The 16,226-nt window shown below is 49.5% G+C and overlaps 2 protein-coding genes across 15 annotated transcripts in view; one reads left to right on the top strand and one right to left on the bottom strand.

The window, feature by feature from the left end:
• Positions 1-11,225, top strand: part of NLRC3 (NLR family CARD domain containing 3) — a 39,176-nt gene extending 27,951 nt beyond the window's left edge. For 11 of the 14 annotated variants that reach the window (XM_029221031.1, XM_029221025.1, XM_029221022.1 and 8 more), the window contains 11 exons: positions 45-128; positions 736-819; positions 1,434-1,517; positions 2,047-2,130; positions 2,766-2,849; positions 3,342-3,425; positions 5,719-5,802; positions 6,224-6,307; positions 6,951-7,034; positions 7,428-7,511; positions 7,829-11,225. In XM_029221031.1, coding sequence (XP_029076864.1) covers positions 45-128; positions 736-819; positions 1,434-1,517; positions 2,047-2,130; positions 2,766-2,849; positions 3,342-3,425; positions 5,719-5,802; positions 6,224-6,307; positions 6,951-7,034; positions 7,428-7,511; positions 7,829-7,919 — 931 coding nt within the window. In that variant the 3' untranslated portion in view covers positions 7,920-11,225. Of the gene's footprint in view, positions 1-44; positions 129-735; positions 820-1,433; positions 1,518-2,046; positions 2,340-2,765; positions 2,850-3,341; positions 3,426-5,718; positions 5,803-6,223; positions 6,308-6,950; positions 7,035-7,427; positions 7,512-7,828 lie in introns of those variants that run through there. The other 3 variants (XR_003793212.1, XM_029221027.1, XR_003793213.1) reach the window with 3 other exon arrangements.
• Positions 11,226-13,569: 2,344 nt separating this feature from the next.
• The window catches only part of CLUAP1 (clusterin associated protein 1), a 35,113-nt gene continuing 32,456 nt past the window's right edge, over positions 13,570-16,226 (bottom strand). Inside the window, exon 13 of the mRNA XM_029220842.1 lies at positions 13,570-14,626. Coding sequence (XP_029076675.1) covers positions 14,480-14,626 — 147 coding nt within the window. The 3' untranslated portion in view covers positions 13,570-14,479. The remainder of the gene's footprint in view (positions 14,627-16,226) is intronic.

Below are 16,226 nucleotides of genomic sequence, written 5' to 3'. Positions count from 1 at the left end.
GGAATGACTGTGACCAGCTTTGTTGAAGGACCCCTCTCCTACAGCCTGCAGAAGAACAGCATCGGGCCAGTGGGAACCCAGCAGATGGCAGATGCCCTGAAGCAGAACAGGAGTCTGAAGGAGCTCATGTGAGAAATGCAGAAGGGCCAAACTGGTATCCTCCATGCCTGGCACAATGCCCAGCCCATCACAAATATTTGTGAACAAGGGGTTGGATGAGTGGGCAGATGAGTGGGCGGGTGAGTGCATGGATGGATGAACGGATGAGTGAGTGGGCGGGTGAGTGCATGGATGGATGAATGGATGAGTGAGTGAGTGGGTGAGTGCATGGGTGAATCAATGTGTGGGCACAAGATAGCTGGCTTTGGACTCCAAAGCCCTGGACCAGGAGAATGGAGATCCAGATTCCCAGGAATGAGTGAGCCCCAACTGTCTCAGACTCACATTTACTGCCTTCCCAGCTGGTAGAAGAAAACACCATCCCAGCCACCTTCACATAAAGTTATCACAAATACCCCTCACTAAAGAGTTGGCCCTGCCAACCCTGTCAAGGAGTCAAGAAAGACTTTGCTACCTTGATCTCTTTGCTACCCACCAACCAGCCTCAGGCAGAAGAAACTGTGCCCTGGGCACCCTTGAGACAACAGAGACAGCCCTTCCCTGGAGGGCTTCCTGGACTCTGATCCCCCAGCTTCGCCCTACCAGGCTGCTCCACCCATGTCCCATCTCTTGCAGGTTCTCCAGTAACAGCATTGGCGATGGAGGTGCCAAGGCCCTGGCGGAGACCCTGAAGGTGAACCAGGGCCTGAAGAGCCTGGAGTGAGTCTCCAGGGGTGGCTGTGGGCAGAGGGTGACTCCCCACCTGGGTTCCCCATCCAGCAGGTGGGTGGGTCCTGGAGGAGGGCTGTCAGTCAGGACCAGTTCCCTGTCAGAACCCAATCAACCACCAACCCTGGGCATACCGTGATCTTAGTGTCTCCCTCCAGCCCACCCCAGTGGACAGTCAGGGTCAGCGCTGGTTCTGGAATTTTCAGTGACAAGCACTGAGTGTACTTTAGAAGCTGGCACAGGTGGCTGCAGAGGGGGCTGGCTCCAAGGGCCTTGGTGGGGAGTGGGGAGTTCAGTGCTATCCCCGTAATGGGGACACTCAGCTGCACCACTTTCTCTGGGGGCTGCAGACACATGTCCCCCCCCAGAAGCCTTGTGGAGCCACTCAAATCAAGGCAGCGTGTAAACTTCGGCACTGGTTGTGCTAGACCCACCTGCCCTGACCTAGCAGGAGCCGGAATGCGGGGAATGGGATGAGAAGGGCCGTGGGGGCAGCACAGGGCTCCCCCAACTCCCTGCTGAACTCAGTGCCTGCAGCCCCAGGCTGGACTCCCTCCACATCCTGAGACAGCCACGTCAAAGTGCGCCCTGTCCTCTGTCTGCAGCCTGCAAAGCAATTCCATCAGTGACCTGGGAGTGGCAGCGCTGATGGAAGCCCTCTGTACCAACCAGATGCTCCTCAGCCTCAAGTAAGTCCCTGCCTCCCTCTCCATCTGAGGGCGTCCCTTTGGCCAGGGTGTCTGAAGGGACTTTGGGGCGTGGAAGGAAAGGCTGGTGCTGAGAAGCCCACACCCCCACCCCCAGGGGCCTGTGATGGGGAGGATCTATGGTTGGGCAGCTTGGTTCTGGAGCCTGGCAGCCTGCGCTCCCCCTGCTCACTAGGGAGGCAGGGGCAGCTCTGGCCCTCAGCTGGCCGTATCTGCAGCTCCCTTCCTACGGGCAAGCCTGTAGGCCCCCAAGCATGCTGGCCTTCCCCTCCCTTCACACCTCTGAGGTCCTGTCATCTTATCCTCTTCCTCCTGGACTGTCTGTCCTACTGCTGACAGTCCTGGGGGGGTGTGGGTACATCTGGATGGTGAGCCGTCGGAGGGGGACTTCCTAGAGCTGGCTTTTCCCACCTTGGCCCAGGTTCCACCTGGGGCTCTCAGCTTCTCACAGCCTGAGCACCTGGCAGGCCTCCCCTGTCAGTCAGCAGTTCACGGTCCTCTCTTTCCTCAGCCTGCGAGAAAACTCCATCAGCCCGGAGGGAGCCCAGGATCTGGCTCGCGCTCTCCGCACCAACAGCACCCTGAAGAGCCTGGAGTATGTGAGGGGGGCAGGCTGTGCTTCCTAAGGCTCTTTATGCCACCTAGGGCCTCACTCACCCAGAGCTGGGAGTCGATGGCAGACCCTTGGCGCCCCCGCCATTGTGCGAGAAGGACCTGGTTGGTGGGGGGACTAGGAGACCTGCTGCCCGGTGGCAACCCTGACACAAGTCCCCCGCTCTATGTCGTAAATTACAGGAGGATGAAGTGAGTGGCAACACTCTCCCTGCCCTGACCCCCCGACCCCCACTCCCTGGCAACAATATATGAGCAAGTAGGAGGGGCTCCCAGAACAGGGATCAGGAATGAGTGAGTCCCCAGGCGGCTCTGCCACCTCCTGGCAGGTGACCTGTCGTGGAAGCTCACTGAGCAGAGCCTGCCCCCTGCCCCCTGCCCCCCACCCCCCATGGGCTTGCCAGGATGCAGTTCATTGGTCCAGGACACATGCTGGGCACAGCACCTGGTACATTCAAGTACCCCAAGAGCGTGAGCCAGGCAATCCCAGGAGACACGATGAAGTCCTGGGGTGGGGGGGTCGGGGACAACACGGCAGAGGTCTGGATCCCCCAGTGAGCAAGAACGGGGGCTGCACTGCCAGCTTCCACTCACTTGCCCCTGTTCCCCTCCTCCCAGCCTAACAGCCAACCTGCTCCACGACCAGGGCGCCCAGGCCATCGCAGTGGCAGTGAGAGAAAACTGTGCCCTCACATCCCTTCAGTGAGTCTTTGACGCACCCTCCCTGCCCTGTCCATTTGTCCGCTCACAGAGCTGCAGGACCACTCAAACCAGGGGAGGCAGAAGGCCAAGTCCGGCTTAGGGCCCTGGCCCCACCCCCGCCAGCAACATGGCCTCAGGGCCTTTAGGCTGTGCCCTGCCCCCTGCTCTGCTCCCTGGGGCCGTTCCACAGAGAGAGGTCAATGGTGGGAGGTGTGTGCCCACGCTGTGCTTCTGTCACATGCTTCATGCAGGGCCACCTGGAGTCTATTTGAGCCTGTCCCTGTGCCCTCCACTAACCAGAGTGCACGTAGGCCCCTTGGGACTAGCCTGAGGGGGGCTGCAGGCATTCTGCCCACCTTGGTCAGGACCTCGTCCTTCAGGGTCCCCATTCCCTGTGGTCACTCTCCCAGGAGAAGCCCCTTCTTTCTGGAGCCCCTAGGACCTCCTGGGCTCTGCCCTGGGCCACGCAATCATGTGTGTGTGTCTGCCCAGCCTGCAGTGGAACTTTATCCAGGCCGGCGCCGCCAAGGCCCTGGGACAAGCACTACAGCTCAACACGAGCCTGACCAGCCTTGAGTAAGTGGGGCCTCCGCAGGGGGGGAGAGGGGGCAGGAAAATCTGCAACCTCGGTGCCCACCAGGTGCAGGGCTCACACCCTCAGCACACAGCCTCCTCTGCTCTAAGGCTAGCGGGCAGGTTTCCATCTCATCTGCTATTAAAAAAAAAGCAGCTTTGTTGAGGGCTTCCCTGGTGGTGCAGTGGTTGAGAGTCTGCCTGCCGATGCAGGGGACATGGGTTTGTGCCCCCGGTCTGGGAGGATCCCACATGCCGCGGAGCGGCTGGGCCCGTGAGCCATGGCCGCTGAGCCTGCGTGTCTGGAGCCTGTGCTCCACAGCGGGAGGGGCCGCAACAGTGAGGCCCGCATACTGCAAAAAAACCCAAAAAACAAAACAGCTTTGTTGAGATATAATACACCCATTTAAGGTGTACACGTCGCTGGTTTCTAGTATATTCACAGAGTCGTGCAATATCACTGCAATCAATTTTAGGACCTTTCAATCACCCCAAAAGAAACTTCATACTCATTAGCAGTCACTCCCCATTCCCCTGCCCCCAACCAAGTCCCCCAGTTCCCTAATCTACTGTCTCTATGGATTTACCTGTTTTGGACATTTCATGTAAATGAAGTCTTTCGTGACTCACGTCTTTCATTTAGTATGTTTTCAAGGTTCATCTGCATTGCAGCATGTATCAGTACTTCATTCCTTTTTATGAGTAAATAATATTCCACTGCATGGATAGACATGTTTATCCACTCACCCACTGATGGACACTTGGGTTGTTTCCACTTTTTGGCTATTATGAATAATGCTGCCGTGAGCATTCATACAGAAGTTTCCGTGTGGACACATGCTTTTAATTCTCTTGTGTGTACACCTGGGAGCAGAACTGCTGGGTCAGATGGTCACTCCGTGTTTAACCTTTGAGCCTCATCTGCTTTTCATGCCGAATACTTCTCCCTCAACTTCCAAGATATTCCTTGTCTGGCTGGTCCTTCCGTTTGACTCTAAATACGGTACTCCTCAAGGTTCTGTCCTGGGTCATCTTCCCTTGAATGATGTCTCTTTCTAGAAGCTCCTCCTAACCCAGGGCTCCAATTCCCTTCAAAGTCCTGGTGGCCCCCACATCTACAGCTCAGACCTCTCTCCTGAGCTCCAGACCCACGTGTCCACTGCCCACTCCACTTCCCACTGACTTATCTCCCCCACAAGTCTGCTTCTTGGCTCCTCACCTTGTGAGGGGATCCAGCAACCAACTGTGCAAGCTAGAAACATCGCCTTCTCATTTCCCACCTGCACCCCATCTCCAAATCCTGTCAATTCTTCCCCCAATGTTCCACCCACCCACCCTCTACCCTCACGGCCGCTGTCCAGGCCGCCAGCAGCACTCACCTGCATCACTGCCACAGCCTCCACATCCGTCCATCCTCATACTGCTGGCCAAAGATCTTTCCCAAACGTAAATCTGTTCCCATCCTAGATAAGATGTTTAAATGGCTGCCTGGTGCCTGCAGAGTGAAGTCCAACCCTTAGCGTGGCTTCCAAGGCCCCTGAAGATCTGCTTCCTTTGCACCCCGTCAGCCTCATTACACACTCCAACAACTCAACTCGATTTCTTTGGTTTCCTTAGATGTGCCAGGCCCTCCCCCCTCTCTCACCTGCAGGTTTGGTTTAGACCTATTTCTGCTGGGCAGCCTCTGTGACCACACTGGGGAAGGAGACTCCACAGGGCCCTCCCAGCACCCTGCAGTTGGTAACTCTCATCTGTCTCCCCACCTGAGTTCCAAGAAGCTGGAACTGGGCTGGCTGGCACCCAATATACTCAAATGTCTGTTAAAATTATCACTGCAAATTGCTCCCTCAAACATACCAACGTCCACTTGAACTAAACTCTTAATCATTTATTGCTCCAGGGCCTGCCACTTTCCTCCAATGTGGAAGGAAAGGGGGGAAAAAAGATGTAAAACACTGACCAGCAAGAATGGCCCGAGGATTGAGCGCTTTGATTTTCTGGATGGCTTTGCAAAGCACACCAAGCTCTTATTGACAGTATGTCCACGTGTCCCTTTTCTGGTTTGGCTCTGACGGTCCAGACTCATGCAGACCCCAGACCCCTGAGCACATGCATTAGGTGGCCACGGGGCTGCAGTGGCCACACAGGAGGTACAGTGATCCCCAGGGTGACCCTGGGAAGATGGTCTGCTATGGTGTGTGTGGTCTGATTTAAATCTAGAAGGTCCATGCTCAGCATCTCCTGCCACAGCGTTGGCCCCTGTTCCGTGCACCCAGAGTTCAGGCTCTATGTTCAGTTTACAGGAAAACGCCATCGGGGACGAAGGCGCTTCTGCAGTGGCCAGTGCGCTAAAGGCGAACACAGCCCTCACTGCTCTCTAGTAAGTCCTGATATGCACAGCAGCCCAGGAAGCTGGCCCTTAACCATCCTTTCACATTAACCGTCATTTTTGTTTCCTAGTCAAGGAAGGTGGGTTTGATTTTCCTAATATTAGCAACTGGGTCACCGGACATCTAGAAAGAACTAGGGGTGCAGGGAGTATTACCCCCCAAACTCTCCGGGAGACCACCTCTACTTCCTATATCCATAGCATCCAGGTCTCTGTCTAGCATCAGTGCAGACAGGAGATGCAGCGTTCTTTGGACAGACCAGGGCCAACAACTTTCAGTGCTATTTCACCACTTTCAGCCCTAAGTCAAGAGGTAGTGGAAATGAAGGGCCAGTATGGATGCAGTTGGACCCGGGTGGGTGTGAGGGCCAGAGAGGCTGCCTGTCTGTGTTGACTGCATCTCCTTTTACAGTCTCCAGGTGGCCTCCATTGCTGCCCCTGGGGCCCAGGCACTCGGGGAGGCCCTGGCTGTGAACAGAACCTTGGAGATTCTTGAGTAAGTATTCCAGTCTCTGGCTACAGCCTCTTGCCCAAAGAAACCAAGATGTTGACTCGAAATGAACAGATATGGAAGGGGGAAATGTACACGGAAACTCCCAAATCATTTAAATATCTTCACGTAGACTGGGCAGGCCCCAGCTTCCCCAACCCCATGTCACCCCTTTTCCTGGGAGTCACTTGTTGGTCCTCTCCTTGGCCTTGCCCAGGCTGAACATGTCCCCAGGCCTGGGGTGGCCAGTGGCCACTGACCCGGTCTGTGAGAAGATCAAACCTGGGGCCCCAACCTCTGTGGGGCTCTCAGGATGTCTGGGTCATCCCTGCTCCTGCAGTTCTGTGGCTCCGAGCACACGGGCACCTCTGGATGGAGGGTTGCTGCTCCGGTCTGGGCCCAGCTCTTTCTTTGGAATGAAAACGGAGGATAAGAGTTCCAACAAACCACCAGGTTGGGTTGGCCTCACCCCTCCCTGCGTCCTGCTCCCCAGAGCCAATTTCTGTTCTGTGCCCAGGAGTGAGGAAGGAGCAAACTTACTGTACCGCCACCCGCCCGTGGTTACTAAGTAACTCATGCTCACCTGAAGAGGTACCGTGTTCACCTCTCAGCTGTCACTGTGCCTTAGGGTTCCCATCTTTCCCAACAGCTTAAGAGGAAATGCCATTGGGGTGGCCGGAGCCAAAGCCCTGGCGAATGCTCTGAGGGTCAACTCAAGTCTCCGAAGACTCAAGTGAGTGGTTGTATAGACCTACCTGCGCCTTAAAACAGCAGACTTCTTCTCTTCTGGAACCTCCCCCGTGGCATAAGACGCGCTTGATTTCCTCTGTAGCTGCTTCCTTCCGAGTACAAATAGCTGACACTATTCTGATTACTATAGTCCATATTGTGGATGGGTTTGTTCACTTCTGCATTTTTGGTCTTATGTCCGCCACGGCACCTGGACGAGACAACCTGGCGGCCTGCAGACACAGGTCTCAGGGTTAAATGCCACTTTGCTGTTGCTATGGCGCCTGTGGATAAATCAGTCTCAGACTTGTCCCAAGATAGTGCAATGCTGCTTCCTGGGGAGTGTTCTTCTGTCCTGAATGGCTCACTGTGGTGTCTCCATCTTTTCTCTGCCTAGTCTCCAAGAGAATTCCTTGGGAATGGACGGGGCGATATGTGTTGCCACCGCACTGTCTGGAAACCATGGGCTACGGCACATCAAGTGAGTGGGGCTCGGCAGCATCTGCCCGTTCCTGCCATCCTTGCTCACCCTTAGAACTGCTCCCAGGGCAGACCCTGCCTTCCGCCTGAGTCTCGGAGCCAGCTGACTCCCAGGCCCCTTAGCAGCTCTGCAAGGGAACTCAGTATAAGAGGGAGCCATGCTCAGCCTTGTCCACAGGAGGAATCCTGGAAGCACAAAGGTTTCACACTGGGTTCTACATTTTATGTAGTGACCATCTGTGCTTTACTAATGAGAATCTTCAGGCCTCCAGCCCTTCAGTCAATTTCTCAAGCCCTGTCCTAATCCTTCTCTTCTAGTCTCCAGGGAAATCACATTGGAGAATCTGGTGCCAGGATGATCTCAGAGGCTATCAAGACAAATGCCTCCTCGTGCACTGTTGAAATGTGAGCAAAAGAAGTTCTTGGTGGACCAGGCAGAAGAACAGCAGAGACACAGCTGGAAGCTTTCCAACAAAAAGACCACTTTCCAAGGTGCCTTCCTGTGTTCTGGGAATGATGCTGACCTGCAGGAGAGCTGGTCTTCTACAAGGAGGCAGGAGTGGTGCTGCCAAAGGAGGACACAAGCACCTCTCCTGGTCCAGGGTCAGTCCAGGCAGGGGAGCGATGAACACTGTGCTACAGCACAAGGAAAGGAGGGTCTTCCTCCAAGGGGATCAGGGACAGGCCTCAGAACTCAGCAAGTAAGAAGCCAGTTGGAGCCATTTATATCCTGAGGTCTTCATGTGCCCCTACTTTTTCTTATCATTACTGCCCTTTTCCACTGACCTGGCTAAAATCATCCCCCTCACTCTGAAATGAGTTGCCATCTTCAAGCCCATGAAGAGTATCAATTTGGCATCCGTGACAGAGGGGACCTCTCTTTCTTTTCTCAAGACGAAAAACAGGATTTAGGAGTATGATCCTTAGAGTCACATGGAAAAATTATGAAAAAATTTTAAAGAGAAATGAAGGCTTCAATTATAGGATTCTGGAGACAGACAAAAAAAGTTCTCCAAGGTTTTTGCCATCTTTTATCCATTACAAAATCTCTGATTTTGTCTGCTATATGTCATTTGGAATTTGGCATAGTGGTTATCAATGGCACATTAAATGTCAATGCCATAATATATATTAGGCTTCCCAAAGCACTACTGTGGTTACAGCTTCCCTGTAAGGGCAACAAAGGCGAGCTACCATGTGGCATAAATTCCCTCAGACATCTGTCCGTGTTGAAAGGAAAAATATTCCAAACGGACATCACAGCTCTCATCAACTAAATAACCAAGGAAAATGCTTATGAAAATTATAAAGTAATTATCACTTTTAAATTTGAATAGGAACTATGTTCCAAATGTTCCTTTAAAAATGAGTATTTGGGGGCTTCCCTGGTGGCGCAGTGGTTGAGAGTCCACCTGCCGATGCAGGGGACAGGGGTTCGTGCCCCGGTCCGGGGAGATCCCACATGCCGTGGAGTGGCTAGGCCCATGAGCCATGGCCGCTGAGCCTGCGCGTCCAGAGCCTGTGCTCCGCAACGGGAGAAGCCACAACGGTGAGAGGCCCGTGTACTGCAAACAACAACAACAAAAAAAAGAGTATTTGGGCAAGAATCATCATTGGATGATAAAACCATGGATGAAAGCCTATTAGGGAAGAAAATCACACAGTCTCAAAGTATCACCCCACAGAGGGGTATTTACAAAGGTTCCTTAAAAATGGAGACATGTTGGGACTTCCCTGGTGGCACAGTGGTTAAGAATCTGCCTGCCAATGCAAGGGACACAGGTTCCCCTGTGTCGCTTCCCCTGGCCGGGGAAGATCCCACATGCCGCGGAGCAACTAAGCCCGTGTGCCACAACTACCGAGCCTGAGCTCTAGAGCCCGCGAGCCACAACTACTGAGCCCATGTGCCACAACTACTGAAGCCCACATGCCTAGAGCCTGTGCTCCGCAACAAGAGAAGCCACTGCAATGAGAAGCCCGTGCACCGCAACAAAGAGTAGCCCCTGCTCGCCATAACTAGAGAAAGCCTGCACGCAGCAATGAAGACCCAACACAGCCAAAAATAAATAAATTTATAAAAAAGGACACATCACTGATGTATTTTATTCTTGCCAAAAATGTCTACTTGAATCTAATCATGAATGAACAGTCAGACAAAATCCAAATGGAGGGGCATTCTGGGGAAAAAAAAGGAAAAACTAGCCTGACCTCTTAAAAAACGTCAACATCATGAAAAATACAAAAGGCTGGGGACTATTTTAAACGAAAGGATATTATTGAAGAGTCATAACAACTTAAGATCTTTGATTGGATCCTAGACTAGAGGGAAAAAATCAGCTATAAAGAACATTATTTGGAAGTTGGGGACATTTGAACATAGGTCTAGTTATAGTCTTTACTGGATTACTGGTTTTGAAAGATATTTTTGCTGGGTATAGAATTCCAGGGTGACAGTTTTTTCTTTCAGCACTTTCAAGATGTTGCTATACTGTCTTCTGGTTTGCACTGTTTCTGGCTAAGTTGAGAATGTGACAGACAGTAGTTGCAGTAGCCAAATGCTAGAGAAAGCTGTGCCTTTGCAGGAACCTAGCACTGGAGAAAACTCAGGGGCCAAAGCAGTGGAGAAAAAAGCGTGCTCTCCAGGAACTTCGAAAGCAGCCACACTGGGAATTGGAAGTAAAGGTCCCTCTTCTCTCCTTCAAAGTCTCTCTAGCACCCTACTGACGAGGCTTAACATCTTGCTGGCTAGCAAAGGAGAGATATTTACAACCAATAGCTCCACTATCACAGAGCAGGCCAAAAGGTGAATTTGGAGCTGAGGCAATAAATTGATAATCAGCACAATGGGATTTTGGGGTCTTTTTTGTATTCCATTTTGGACAAACATGCCCTGTGTCTTCAGGATCAGTAATGTTTTCTTCTGCAGTGTCTAATCTGATCTTAATCTCAGCTTGCACAGTCCTCTCATTTTTTTAAATCTCTAACAGTACTGTGTGAGACTTTCTTTCCATCTTCCGTATCTCACAACCTGCTCATGCTTTCCTCTACCGTCTGAATATATGGAATATAGTTATAACTGTCTGAATGTCCCTTTCTACTAATTCTATCAACTGTCATTTTTGCGTCATTTCTTAACTTTTCTTATTATACCTGGTAATTTTTGATTTGGTCCCAGACATTGAAAATTTTATCTTGTTGGGTTGGGTATTGACTATTTTCATATTCCTTAAAATATTCTTGAGCTTTATTCTGGGACACAATTACCTAGAAACAGTTGGATCCTTTCAAAACTTGCTTTGAAGGTTTGCTAGTCAGGATCAGCCATCCTTTAGTCTAGGGCTACTTTGACTCAACTTCTAAGGCAATGTCTCAGTATTCTGGGTACTCTACCTGATGCCCAAGTCAAGAGAACTGTTTTGGGCCGTATCTACAATAGACACTATAGAAATCCAGGTGTAAAAGACCATGAAATCAGCCTTAGCCTTCTTACCCCAAATAGCAGCACCAACCCAAATGGTTATCTGGTGTGTATGTTTTCAATATACAACACATATTTAAGCAGAATGGCTCCTAATGCAAACTTTGCTTCATCATTACACACACAGTCACTTCCTCCCTCTCTCTCTCCCACAGACTCAACCCCTCTCATTCCACAGGCTAGTTCCCTTCAGTTAAAAAGCCATGTTCATGTTCCTCTTAAAAAAAAAAAAAAAAAGGCCCTCTGCCCCTCTAAAATGTTCTTTGATCCCACTCTTCCCTGGCTCTGCCTTCCAGTTTCACTTATGACCACCCACCTTCCAAATAGTCATCAATACTCACCTCAAATCCCAACCTCTCTTCAACCCTCACCTGCTATCTTGCTTTTCCTTGTTGAGGTCACCAGAGATTTCCTAACTGTCCATTTCAGTGACTTCTCTGACTCAAGCTCACTTACAGCAAGGACCTCACATTGTTCACCTCTCCCTTCTTGGGAAATTCTCCCCTGCCCTGGATTCCATAACATTACCATCTTCCAATCCTTCCACCTTCTCATTACCACTCTTTGAAAAACTAAACATATTTCTCCTGATTATTAAAGGAAAAATACATTCACTTTAGAAAATCTAGAAAATACTTTCCCAGTCTCTCCTGGCTCCTCGTGGACTCTCCCCTTAGACACAGGCTTCCACCCTTAGCTCTCTTCTCATCCCACGTGTTCTCCCCTGAGGAATCTTATACACAAATGATTCTCAAACCTGAATCTCCAGCCCTCACCCCTTTCCTGCCTGTACATTTATCTTTTTAAAAAATTCATTTTCATCAGGACAAAACGTGTAGTAATACACAGTTTAAAAAGTCAGAGTACTAGGCTTATAATGGGAAAGAACAATCTCCTGTCCTGTTCCTCCCCTTCCTGAATACCTCTCCACCCCAAAGCTAAATGTCATACATACACTAGTTCTTGTTTTATCATTTTAGAGATTATCTATTAACTTTCTATTATGGGAAATGGCACTTGTACGTATATCACCGTATGTCCCCACTTTGTTTCTCCATCCTTCCAATACAGTTACAGCATGATTCTTGGGTAAATCATTATTTAGTGTTTATTTTATGATTTTATTAGTACTGATGATCACTGCTGAGCCATTTTCTTCCTATATAATTTATTGTTCTTTCTAGAATTAAAAGTTGCATCATTTTAAACTTTCTATGTCACTACTGCTTAATTTTTCCAAACGATCTAATAGAAAAGTAAAATCTGAATACTGTTTCCTACAGACATATTGGTTATCCTGTCAGTTCCATTTTCCCCTAATGACATTACTTCTTGAGCCCTTTGTCTTCCTGCTCCAGTCGCATCCTTATAGAAAGGACTTCTGTTCTGGGTAGGAGGCAGAAGCTTTTAGTTCACTTCCAATTCAGCCAGTCCTGTGTTCTAGCACACATGAGTCCCCTGGGCCAATCTAACAGTTGTGATATTTACGCAGTATGCTGCTAACCTAAAGGGACACACCTTCCTTTCAGACATTTGACACTGATGTTACAGTTTAAAATACTAGTGAAAGAGATCTTGTATTTCTTCTTCCTGCCCCAGATAAAAGGGAAACAGTCCTTCAGAATTCCCAATGGACATCCTCGATGGTTATCCCCACCAATAAAAACTGAGGACTTAAAAAGTTCCTTTACATTTTCTGCCAATACATGTATTTTAAAGCATTTTAAGAGGTCCTTTGATTACACAGCAAAAGAACAAAAAAAGCTGTCAGCAATGATCTAAGAGCTAGTTTTTCATTGACCTAATCACACAATGTTCTCTGGGGCCTGAGTCTGCTCTGCTGCTTGACCAAAACCAAATGACACCAAATCGTAAGGCCCCTGCACACATCTGACTCCCGGATCTGTCAGAGCAACAGAAGTACATTAATAATTACGATCCATACTTGAAGCTCCTTTGTTGAAAGATGCTGCTCAAGTAAGGAAACATCAGACCACGCAAGACTCTGCACAAAGTCAGTTAATCAAGGGATGAGGGATGACAAGAAGCAGGTGAGACAATGACTAGCCACCGCAGCTCTTGCCTCCACCTGTGGACATGTTATCTGTGGTTTGGGTTGGGCTCCCATGTTAACGCCCATTAGAAGAAAGCATCACATAAGGGAAACAGAGATACAATTTTTGTTTTTTAAAATAAAAGTCAGGTCAGACTCAGGTAAACCAAAGCTATGTCATCCAAGGAGATGCAATGACTCTCTTGTGCCTTAAAAGCCACGGCACCTGAGGAGGTAATGTGGCTCCCGATACACCTCTTCCCCGTTAGCTTATCGTTTCAAAGATGGCACATCTCAAATTACTGGTGAATTAACTGAATGCTGAATTTTTTTTATAAAAAGGGGGTAATCTCTTATGTAAAATTGCGGGAAAGACAGAGAAAAAAGCAAACATAGAAATAACTGTCACATAGTCTCCTGAAATTCACATGTAATATAATAACCCATGAACTCTTCTTAAATAAGTATTTATATGTTATGGTACAAATAAATAATTATACTTTCAAATAAAACAATAATATAAAAATATGGTATTAAATAAATTTATTAAGAGAGAACTTCACAAGTCGTCTGACTTTATAAGTGAAATCAATGAAAACTCCTCTGTGCTTTCCATATTTATAAGACAAAACCAAACTCCACCTATCTGTCACTTCTCCTTTCACAGAAGGGAAATTCTAGTGCTATTCTATCAAATTCAATTCTGGTTTATTTTTTTAGGTCAGAAACATGAATCCGTACCAAAACTTTTTCCTTAATTTGCTCCTTCCTAAGGAGGAATGTCAGCCTTCTGAGAGAAAATGGAGTATGTATGATCTGGAACATCGATCTGTTGCCTGATTTTCAAGGAAAGCTAGTTTTCGTCTGAGTCAGCTGACTTTCCTTCAGACAATTTTAGTAAAATACATTTAAAGCTTGGTATCGTGAGCATGCAGAAGAAAGAAAATAAAGGCTAGAATCAAAAGCTGATCTAAAATAAACATTCTGAACTGTATGCGATGAATAGTCAGACACTCCCCCACAACTCCTGAAATGAGTCCTGTGCCCAGTTCTAGCCCCAGGTCTGGACTCGAAGGTCCGGCTGACTTTTAGAGGAAGGGTATGACAAAAATAACGGGCAAGACTTACACAGCGTTGGCTGTTATTTCTCAAGGTTTTGTCCTGTGGATGTGAATCACTAAGAACACATGCATTTCCCAAGTTTTAGGAGATAGATAAGGGAAAAAAAATCATCTTTGGGGTTTCCTCCGGTTCTTGTTTAAGCTTTGGAGTGTGTAGAGTAACACACAGGAGGCTAAAGCGGAAACAGGTTTTGCTTCATTAACAATGAGTCCTGCTGATTTATCCAACAAAATGCCTATTTCCTTCTGACCCTTTAATTTCCCCTTTACCTACAAATCTGAGGGTTTTAGTCTGCCTGGGTCCCTTGGCAAGAAGGTCAGAAGTCATTGTCACTCTCATCCAGGGGCTCAGGTTTCCGGACTCTTTGACTGGGCTTAGCTGGTGAGAGAGCAATGCTCTCGTCCTCCAAATCGTCATCATCTTCATCATCCTCCATGTCAATCTCACTGTCCTCTGAGTCTTCCTACAGGAAAAGACAGCAAATACAGCTGAGAGTCCCGTCCTGCTACTGACATCATGTCAGCAGAGACCCTACCTTGCTTTTTTACTAGTTGCTCAATAACCAGCAACACCCACATGAAGGAAGAGCTTGCCAGAGTAGCAGTCAGGCTGTGGGGGCATAAGAACGGGGCCAGTGTCTATATATTGCCGGCTGAAATACACATATAAATGTGTCTTCCAACCAGTAACCCTCAAACACCAACGGGCAAGCCAAGGCTGGAGCTGCAAGGTGGCTTTCCCGCCGCTGTCTCAGGAGCACCACTGGATGTGCATGGAAGCTCACTGGAGGCCCAGAGACCCACCTGTGGACAGCAAGAAGGGCAGGGGCTTGGTGGGAGTTGCTTATTTCGGCTTTTGGATGGAAAGCCACTCAGGAAATGAGTGTAAGGAGCAAAATAAAAGACATTCTCTCTTTCATCATCTAGATCAGGGTGACCAACTCAACCAGCTTTTTCATACTGCAAGTCCTGTATCCCCAGTAAACCAGGATGGTCAGTCACTCTATATAGACCATTCCCACCTGCACACATACATGCTGCAATCTCCTTCTTCTTAAAAACACAAAATAAAAAACCCTAAAATGTAACCCCACCTTCCTCTGCAGCTACTCTGCCCTGTTCTCCTGTGGCCTCACAGCAAACCCCCAGAACGAGCTTGCACTCACGCTATCCCTGCTGGCTCCCCTCTCGCTGCCCTCTAAGCACCTACTAGCCAGGCTCTCACCCCCCCACTCAAGTCCCCCAAGACTGAAACGTTCAATGGACTCAGATCCTATGGGTAATTCTCCGTCCTCCTGTTTGACCCATGGCTGCATCTGACACAGAACTGCTCCTCCTCCCCCGGAACCCCCTTCCTGTGCTCCAGGCCCCCTCCTCTCAGGTGCTCGCCCCACCTCACTTCCTTGTCTTCTCCGTAGAGCTTGCCTGACCTGCTTCCTCGCCCTGACCTCTGCAATACAGGGTCGGCCTTGGGCCTCCTCTCTTCCCTTTCTACTCTCTCTCCCCAAGCAATCACATCTATCCTCATGGTGGTCTTTGGGTGTCTCCCCCAAATTCAATCTCCAGCTCAGACCTGACCCTTGAAGTCCTCAACACCAGCATGTGGACATCTAGCAAGCAGCTCACACTGAGAATGTCCAAAACCAGACTCTTGATCTGCTCTCAAGTCCCTTCCTCAGGTCTGCCCCCCTCAGGAAATGAAAACTATGCTTTCAGCCAATTAAGCCACAACCAGGGCATTTCTCTCTTTCTCTAACACCTCATGTCCAATTAACAAAACCTAATGGTTCTCACCTTAGAAACATCCAGAACCTGACCACTTCTCACCAGTCTGCTGCTACCGTCACCCTCACTCTGAACTAGACCCCTGCAAATGCCCCCCACCTGGTTCCTCTGAAACTCAGGTCAGCTCTCCTGGGTCTCCAGCACCTCCCCGCTGCACTCAGAGAGCGCAAGCCCTCGTCACATCCTGCAAAGCTGTGCGTGGCCCCTGCTGCCTCTCCTGCTGCTCCTGCCCCAGTTCACTCACTCCCAGCCACGCTGCCGCCTCCGGCCCTCGAATTC

The sequence above is a fragment of the Monodon monoceros genome, unplaced genomic scaffold, assembly GCF_005190385.1.
Source record: "Monodon monoceros isolate NGI ecotype Baffin Bay Population unplaced genomic scaffold, NGI_Narwhal_1 Super_Scaffold_13, whole genome shotgun sequence".
NCBI classification, from domain to species: Eukaryota; Metazoa; Chordata; class Mammalia; order Artiodactyla; family Monodontidae; genus Monodon; species Monodon monoceros.
Note: the sequence above shows the minus strand (reverse complement) of the source record. Positions and strands in the feature narration are given on the sequence as shown.